Below are 9632 nucleotides of genomic sequence, written 5' to 3' on the forward strand. Positions count from 1 at the left end.
TGTTTTGGATCTACTAGGAAGCCAGCATAAGTTCCTACCCTAATTTCCATTGAGCTCTAAGGCTTTAGGCATCTCAACAAATCCAGAAAACTCTTCCCAAACTGTCTTTACTTCAACAGCTGCACTAGTCAGTCTTGCAAAAGCCAAGGTACTGTGGAACAGAGACAAATCCTATGACTTAACAAATGAGCAAGGTCCTATTATGGGGTTTTCCTAAAGGGTAGTTTATTTCATAAATGCCTGAAGCAACTAATGATGCCCAGTTACAGAGAGTACATCACCAGCTGGATGACTGCTCACAGCTGGTATCATAATTTCTGGATTGTTTCTTTGGCTTAAATGAAAGTTGCAAAGACAGTATGTGGCTTAAACTAGTTGGCTTAGAAGTAGCAGATCAACTCCAGTCAGCATCTAAATTCCACATGTGAATTTCTCCCTGTGCTGTGGTATTGACAGGGGGTTCAATTTATATGCATGTAGTTTATAAACAGCAAGAATACTGGAAATGAGATCATATTTTGTATAAACATTTATTTTATAGTTTAAGAACAAGCCATTCAAAACATCTGGAAATCACAAGAACATGAGTAATATATAACAGCAATATCTTAAATATGCATTACTAATATAAAGTCATCTTTTACTCTGATAGAAGTTACAACTTCATTTTTCTAAAAAATATTTAAGCCATGAAATATGTCTAGGCAATACATATATACAGCATCTAATTTTCTCTTTTCTTTCCTGTAGAGTCTGAGACTCCTGAGGCATGTGTGATGGAAACAATGTGCTACAACTTGAAGACTGCATTGGTTTGGATTGTATATGCAGAACTAGGCAAATAATTTACACACATCATGGCTCTGTGTGCATGTAAGTGACAGGTTTGCAGACCCTCTGCATGTACATTCCCACAGCTGCTCACCTATTCACAACAACTGACGCAGTTATAAATCATTAGGTCTGGAGTTACTTCTAGAATGTTTGTACTATATTCTAACTAAGCTATGACCTGCTTTCATTATAACTATAACCCCCTGCCCATTAGTGTGCTGTTATGCTTCGTGGTGATTTGGTAAAATGTGTTTGCCCTGTCTTAGAACGTGTGAATTGATAAATAATGTGGGTTTGATCAGCTCACAACTGCTTTATCCTCATCTCTAAGGCAAGCAATTCCCTTTCTATTTCATAGGGAAGGTCAGCATTAACTTGCACTTCAAAGTATTGTTTGATTTCTTCTACCTCCTTTTCCCAGAACTCTTTTGAGATATCAAACAGTTCGGTCAAGTTGACATCTTCCAAACCCTTCAGGTTCAAAGCAGTGTCAGTAGGGATGTAACCTATGGCAGTTGGCTTGGCAGAGGCTTTCCCTTCAATTCTGTTGAACATCCACTCCAGCACACGGGAATTCTCTCCGAAGCCAGGCCACAGGAATTTCCCTTGGCTGTCTTTCCTGAACCAGTTGACATGAAAGATCCTTGGTAGCTTCGCAGCTGGACGTTGTGCCATGCTCAGCCAGTGGGCCAAGTATTTGCCAAAGTTGTAGCCAAAGAAAGGCCTCATGGCAAATGGATCGTGCATGATGACTTTGCCTGTTCAAAACAAATGGAGAATGTAAGGGAATAAACAGCACATTTATTGCAAAGTGCAAAGACTCAGATCCTTCCAGGGTTTAATATCCATGGTCCCTTCACCACCCTTCTGTACTGAACCTGAGAGCTTTAAGAAACAATACAAGTATTATCCTTGATGTACAGAAAAGGGTACAAGTGAAATTAATTTTTGTAATCGGTGGAAATTAAATTTCTCAAATGTCAGGTCAAGCAGCTTAAATGAAGATCCTCAAGAGCTGGCTTTCATCATTCATGTGTTTATGTTGAGCTGTAGCAGAAGAGAAAATGTAAGTTTATTTATCCCAGACTGTAACAAGAACTCTCTATCAAGGCTTCTGGCAACCCTGTGCCTGCATTCTGTTCTGTATGCTTGCCACCTAAGGGATTATTTTGGTTAATTTGACTTTTACAGAGAATTTGGCTTTTAATTCCAGTACAAATATTTTCTTTGTGAAAATGCACAGGTTGCAGAATTAACTGCCAAGACTGAAATATGAAAGAGCAGGGAGGGGAGGACAGAGCAGGCACTCCAGAGGGTACTGCTTTTAATACAGGTAGGTAGATTAAAGTTTGATTTACCTTTGTGCTCAGCAGCTGCTGTTGCTTCAGATCTCATAGCTGCTCCCACAAATACTCCATGTTTCCAGTTAAAGGCCTCATATACAAGAGGCACACCTGTAAAGAACAAAATCACTTTGGTAATTAGAGGTCCAGAAACATTTTTCTAACAGGTTTGCTACCTGAGACACCGCTGAATGTACGTCTAATTTTTCCCAGTATTTTAATCAGTTCATTTCCTGATCTCTTAGAGCAAAGAAGTTTATATGAATGTTTTCAAATCTGGCTACTGATTACTGAACACATCCATGTTTAGTTGCTCAGCAGGAGATATCTGGGACATCAGAGCCCCCAGCAGATTTTAGTGGAAATAGAATCTAGTCCTGTGGTCATGATATTACACTCAGACCTAGCATTACTTTTATTTCTTTTCCAACTTTAGATGACCTTTAACAGAACAATTTATTTTACTTCCTTTTCTGTAAACTGTCTAAAACTGGTTCATTTCTCAAACCTCTTCCTATTTGAACTAGTAAAACTACCAGGAAATTTGGACCAGTATAGCAATTTGCTATGTGTCTATTACTCAGGTTAGTGGGTCCTGATCCCTCTGCAGCCATTTATTGTTATTACCTGTTTTGTGTTAACATTCAACAATTCAGACATTGAACTATTAGTGGCTGGGAGCGCCTGTGCCAAAGGCTCACATGGAGAAGTTGGACTACCATGGTTATTTCCCTGCTTTTGCAGCTGTGAAAGCAAAAGCTGTGTCTATGTCCAGTTGTGTTTCAACCCTTTTGTGGTCAGCACTTCACCCTTGAAATGTGGCTGCTGCATCCCTTACCAGCAGGTCTGCGGCCTCCAAAGATTATCCCTTCGATGGGCACACCTTCAGGTGATTCCCAGGCAGGGTCCATGATGGGGCACTGCCTTGCTGGAGAGCAGAACCTTGAGTTGGGATGAGCACAAGGTTCCCCTGTACAGAATACAATAAATAAAAAGGTCATGATCACAGAATTAACTTGAATTCAGCAGAGAAGGCCAAGAGAGACCGTGGGCAAGGGCCATGTTACCGTTGTCTGGGGTCCAATCCTTGTTCTTCCACGAAGTCACGGTTACTCCAGGTGGCAATGGCTCATCAATGCCTTCCCAGTAGACACCTCCATCACTGGTTTCTGCTACATTGGTAAAGATGGTGTTCTTGAATATGGTTTTAATGGCATTGGGGTTTGTTTTGACTGAGGTTCCAGGGGCGACACCAAAAAAGCCATTTTCTGGATTGATTGCTCTTAAGTTGCCTGGAAGTTAAATGACAAAATATAAGTAAATCATACTGATTTTAATTCTATCCATAATTTTGTAATGTGCCTTACTGCACCTAAAAGTAACCTGTACTGGGCTGTAAAACTTTTCAAATTTCCATACCTTGTTCATCAAATTTCATCCAGGCAATATCATCCCCCACACACTCAATTTTCCACCCGGGCAGGCTTGGGTTCATCATGGCCAAGTTAGTTTTTCCACATGCACTGGGGAATGCTGCAGCAAAATACTTCTTTTTACCTTCTGGATTGGTAATTCCCAGGATCTATTGAAAAATTAATGCAACTGTTAAACACAGTCTTTTTTCTTTCACTTTTCATTTTGAAAGTTGTCTCCCAGCAAGTGGTAATGATAAAATATTTAATTACACAAATTTGTTCCTCCAGAAGAAACACCACATAATATAGTTGATAAATAACTCAAACTGTTCTTTTTAATTCAAAGAGTCTTCTCTTCTTGCCATTAGACTATCTATAAGGAGTTCTTATATTTTTTTAAATGTTAGGCAAGTATATACTTCAAACATTTATCTTTATTTTGCTGATTAAAGACACACAGACCACAAATAGCTGTGTTTCTCTGCTGAGACAGATGAAACCCAGGCAATATTCTTTTGGCTGCACAACTGGAGTGAAGTGAAAGCACTGTGTGCATGGACACTTCTGCCCTCCTCAGAGACCACAGATATTTTTTCTGAGACTGTTCTCTTAGACATTTTTAAATTCTTTTTATCAATGGTATTTTATGTAGAGAATGTTTAAATGATAGCAGAAAGTAAATGCAGGAGGAGTATATGGCAGAACTCAGTTAGAAAATCTGGTATTTGCAGGTTTCTGACTGCATAGTCCTCTTTATAATATAAAAGACAATTTTGAAAACTTGCATAAATCTTTTGCTATTAGACTTTTGTAATGTGGATGCCCAGTGATGACATTTAGGCTCTGCTCAAGTATGTGGGTCTGCCCACAAGAAGCCACTGTCAGAAGTTCCAAATCTTTCTTGGTTTATGATATTACAGGTACTATTTTAAAATGTTTAACACTTGGCCTTGCAAGCAGCTCCCTATTCCTCATAAGCCTGGCATGTGATAGACTCATATCTAATGTTACAGAGCTGCCCATATGAAACTAATTTCATCGATAGCGAGATGTGCTGTTTGTGTGGAGCTAACTGAGGGTTTAAGGGCTGTTCAGACATCCATGATTCAATAGCTCTTACCAGCATGTGCTCAGCCAGCCAGCCCTCCTCTTTGGCCAGTCTGCTGGCAATGCGCAGAGCAAAGCACTTCTTGCCCAGCAAGGAGTTCCCTCCGTAGCCGCTGCCAAAGGAAATGATCTCTCTGCGATCCGGGAGATGAGCAATCAGCGTTTGCTCCGGGTTGCATGGCCAGTTGTTGATTAATGGTTCTGCAGAACAGAATGTTGTACTCATGAATGCAGCAATTTCCATGCTTGATCACGCTGTTGTTTCATCAGCGTCAAGCCTCTGACAGCAACCCATACCAGATGCTTCAAAGGAAATCCCTGGTAAGTACTAGGGATAATAATCTTCTTTCCATGAAACTCTCACTGAGGTTTGATTCCTTTAATTGAGTTTTGAGCCTAGTGCTGCTGCCCAAACCAGCCTGATCTTGTATGATGAGAGTCTCCCATGTGCTGAGGACATGCAGTCAGCTCTAAAACACACCCTTGGGAATTTCCAGGGGTGACAGTTTTTAATGGCTCTTACCTTTCAGTGGTAGAGGACATCCAACCGAGTGCAGGCATTTCACAAACTCCCCATTGCCCAGAGCTTTCAAAACATCTGTTCCCATCCGTGTCATGATCCTCATGCTGGCCACTACGTATGGTGAATCCGTCAGCTCGATCCCAATCTTGGACAGAGGAGACCCAATGGGCCCCATGCTGAAGGGGATGACATACATTGTACGTCCTGCAAAACAAGGAGTAGCAAGATGTGGCAAAGAGCAAAACATGGAACTTTTGTAAGAACCTTTATTAACATGGAGGTTGTTCCTCGCTCCTTTAAAAGCTGCTTGTCTTGTGAGTGCTTCTGAAGATGTTTAAAGAGCTGGAGCTTTCTGTTTGTCTAATTGTGTAGCAAGACTTTTTATCTTAAATGCTGAAAGCAGCAGTTCAGACAGATTGTCTAGCCAGGAGTAAAGGTGGGTGGAGGCCAAGTTCTCTGCTGGTGTAAATTGCTGAACCTGAAATTATTGCTGAGGATGAAGGGGGGGGTGGTTCTCTCATTCTCATCTCACTTCCTATTTGCTGCTTAATTGCTGTGTGACTTCCTGAATAAAGTCACTCAAATTTTCATGCCTTACTTTGCCTTTCTTTAGGAAGAGAAAAATACTGGAAAGAGGCAGAGGACTATCCTTGGCCAGGCATTTGGGTCTGTCATAAAGATCTGCATGAAACCAATATGGTGATTCTGGGGGTATAAACCTAACTATTCAGCTAAAATAATTCTTTAAATGTTACAGTAACTAGTAATAGTTGTAAGTGTCTCTGCAATCCTAGAAATTCAATGTCAATCATCTTTTTTTTGCCCACCTTGCATGCAGCCTGGGAACCTGGTGTTGAAGGCTTTCTCAAAATCTTCCTCAGACATCCAGCGACCCAGCTGGCTGGTTCCAGTTTTAGGCATCGGGGTGGTATCTCTCTGTTCCTGAGTGATGATGACAGTTTTGCTCTCAATTCTTGCCACATCTCTTGGATCAGTGAGAGCCAACCAGCTGCAATTCACCAAAACCCAGGAAGTTAGACTTTAATTTTCAATGTAGTAATTTTTACCCTTCTGTGGGACAGATTTAGCACAAAAGGGTACAAAGATTCGTAAGGTAAAAACTACAGTGACAGAGCCAGTATAACAGGTAATCTCAAAAATCAGATACATCCTCTCATTTGTATTATTTTAAGACATTCCAGGAGGAGTAACTAATTATATGGCCTAGGAAATTCTTGTTACGTGTTATTCCTCCTTTGCCTCTTCTCTCAGCCTTATTCTCTGTTGCTAACTTTCAGGGAAAAGTTAATGTTGTTTAAATCTTACTCTCATCAGTGTGAAGTTATTTTGTATGGGGACCACAAAATGATAACTCAAGCTAAGTGGATGCCAAGTAAAGTAATTTAAGTGTTGGTGGAAGTGCCAGTGGGATCAGAATCCAGCTTAGTGGATTGGCATAGTCCGTTAAATTAGAGGCATCACAAAGGAAATACTGAATATAAGCATGATCCTTAAAAGTCAAGGAATTTATTACAGGGGTTTCTTTTTCCCCTCTAAAGAATTTTTGCCATCTATTTACAATAGAGAGGATGGTTTTACATTTTCACCTCTGTGCATCGAAATTTTCCACAAGTATAAAAATGTTCTAGTGGGGCTGTCATAACCATCATCACTACAGCTAAGCATATAATTAACAATGAATAATTTATCTGGTGAATCTTGCCCTTTTCTCTCCCAAATAGTCTGCAAACAGATTGCCAAATTCCTGCACTTGGTTATTAAAAAGTCTTTGCAGATTTCTTCCACGATGATCTCTTGGTCGGCACGTAATTCCTGAGTACGTAGTAGTTGTTAATATTCTCCTTTCATGTTCAGTTAGTTGGGAGAAACGTTGGGATATTTGAAAAAAGTATTTGCTGAATACATTAGAGTCAAAGCTCATCGGCATGATATGAATAATGCCTGTACTGAATAATATTTGAACACCCACAGACCTATTTGAATGCCACAAAAAAGTATGTGATGAATAAAGTAATTGACTAAAATAGTAGAATTCTTCAAAAGAAGATTTGCTAAATAATATTTAGCCATTGCTAATGATTAGTTACATAATTCTCATGACATTATTTCAGTTCTCTGATGTAACTAATCAATAAAGACAATGTACGGCTTATAGTCCAATTGAAAAATATGCTTTATGTTAATTTTTCAAGGAAAAAATTTGCTTTTCCTAATTATTTCACCTATTTAAGCTACAGTGCCACAATGCTCATGGAAGGCAAACACTGAAGAGTTATGAATAGTTTTAAAAGTAAACAGCATAGAAAATTCATTTTGCAATTCTGAGATGATACTTGACTTAGTTTAGGCTACTCACCAGTTCTCATACTTGTTCAGCTTCTTGATCATGCCTTGTTCTACCATGATGTCCAGAATTTTTTTGTTTTCTTCCTCCGAGCCATCGCAGATGTGAATGTTCTCAGGCTGGCACAGCTTGGCATTCGTTTCGATGAAATCCCTCGCTTCTGGAGGCAGGCTCTCCAAATCCCCCTGGACAACCTTGGGCATGACATTCATCTCGGCTTTCAGCTGTGGGGGCATTATTGAAGCTGTAGTGGATCTTGTTGATGGCTTTGAAATACTGATCACAATCTAAAATCAAATATATTGGGTGTGTTAGCACACGCTCTAACCAGTGTCACAAAGCCTTCATAGCAAGGTATTACACAAAGGTAGACTTTCTAATGGACTTGATTGTATAATTCTGCTTTAAAATCAAGATAGGAAATTTGGATCACTGGCAACTTCAAGGTGGGAAAAATAGAAGCCATTCTACTTACTGTCTATTCAAGGTGGAGTTGGACGCCAGAGGATTTCCTGTCCCTTTCAGCTGAGCCCCTGTCACTTGCTTTGGAGCGCTCTTGCAATCGCTGCTTTCCAAGGACGCATCCTCCTTCCTTAAATATTCTTTGTGGTGGTGTCCGTCCCACTAGTTGAGGTGAGGGAGGCTTGTCCGTTACATCACCACTGGATGTGTCTTGGGACAGTGCCACTGACATTGTCATCATGCAGAGTTGTCAACAAAGCAGCCCTGACGAGGTAATCATTTAACAGACTCGATTAATGAATGCTGGAAGCGGAGGTTCTTAGCCCCTGGGTTTGCTGTTTTGAAGCAGTTACAAAATTTAGCAGTTTAACCAAACTTTAATCCACTTTGGCTTTGAAATCAAAAACGTCATGACTGCTCGGCGTGTGGGAAGGGTTGAGTACAGAGAGTTTCTGGAACCAGGAACACAGAGGTCACTCACGGAGGCAAAGTGCAGATGGCACAGTTTGCAGGCAGATGCTCATTAGTTGGCTGTGAAGTGGAGGCTCGTCCAAGGAGTGTTTACTCACCTTGGGAACATTGCCTGATCCGGGTATAAAGTTCAACAGTGAGCACTGACAGACCTGAATAACCACTACATACACAAGGCCTGGAGGTTTTATTTTTGTCCATGTAATTCTAAAAAATCCCAATGTAAATCTAAATGTTGAATTTCCTTCAGTGTGAGAGAGGAAGTTTTTGCTTGCTTGCTTTGGGCTCTTGCAAACAATTATTCTCTATTGCTACACGCTCAGAAGAGGCAGAGCAATGACTATCTCAGTAATTAACCTCCTCTTTCAAATATTATGTTTTATTTTACTGGGAGCTCGGGGGGGGGGGGGGGAGGTCATAAAATATTAACCCATCCTTAAATTAGTACTCAAAGAAAAGGCACAAAACTGCTCAGAAATGGGTCTGCACACTGTTTTATGTGTGAAATACATGGTAGGCAGGTGTACATACAGGAACATGAGACCATATCTGTATCAGTTCTGGCAGCCACTACTACCCTGATAATTCTTAGGATTAGAGTGTGGCCTTGGACACATTGAGCTCTTATCCCTGTTTCTGCCTCCCTGTCTTTACCTCTTTAGCTTCCCCTATTCCGTTTTAGGGCATCATGCCCATAAAAAAGGCTGATCTTCCTGTCTTTTTTGATATTGATGGGGCTTTCACCACAAATGTAAAATATTATCATCAGTGTTTTGCAGAAGTGGAAATCTGGGAATTCCATCGAAGTTTCAGGGAGTTCTTCAAAGCCACAAAATCGCTGTGAGTATCCTATACACAGGGTATACAGGTCCTGAAATGCCAGGCTGGCAGAACAGCAGGGATCAGGACTGCAGCTCAACTTCCTGCCCTGCAAGTCTAAAATACTGTGGGGCTGAACCTCCCACTGCAGGAACGCCCCCTGGGACTGTATCCTCTATCTCTCTTGCAAAGCCTTTTATTATGTTTTGTAAACAAGGGAAGAGAATAGTGAGGTAAGAGGGGCTGTCCTTGATGCACTGCAAGGCCAAACATTCCTGAAAAGGAAAACAAAA

The 9632-nt window shown here is 40.6% G+C and overlaps 1 protein-coding gene across 2 annotated transcripts; it reads right to left on the reverse strand.

Annotated features, from left to right (window-relative positions):
• Window positions 1–511: 511 nt before the first annotated feature.
• PCK1 (phosphoenolpyruvate carboxykinase 1) lies at window positions 512–8173 on the reverse strand. Of its 2 annotated transcripts, none has more exons than XM_071572849.1 (10): window positions 8063–8173; window positions 7600–7874; window positions 6050–6231; window positions 5223–5426; window positions 4713–4900; window positions 3597–3759; window positions 3245–3469; window positions 3016–3147; window positions 2193–2288; window positions 512–1592 (listed from the first exon to the last, which is right to left on the reverse strand). In XM_071572849.1, exons 2-10 carry the CDS (start codon window positions 7821–7823, stop codon window positions 1138–1140), a joined length of 1869 nt encoding a protein of 622 aa, XP_071428950.1. In that variant the 5' UTR covers window positions 7824–7874; window positions 8063–8173; the 3' UTR covers window positions 512–1137. The 2 variants fall into 2 exon arrangements, with proteins under 2 accessions (XP_071428950.1, XP_071428951.1); XM_071572850.1 differs by having other exon boundaries at window positions 7600–7811; window positions 8063–8170.
• Between the last annotated feature and the right edge of the window lie 1459 nt (window positions 8174–9632).

This window comes from Pithys albifrons, chromosome 18, assembly GCF_047495875.1.
Source record: "Pithys albifrons albifrons isolate INPA30051 chromosome 18, PitAlb_v1, whole genome shotgun sequence".
Taxonomy (NCBI): Eukaryota; Metazoa; Chordata; class Aves; order Passeriformes; family Thamnophilidae; genus Pithys; species Pithys albifrons.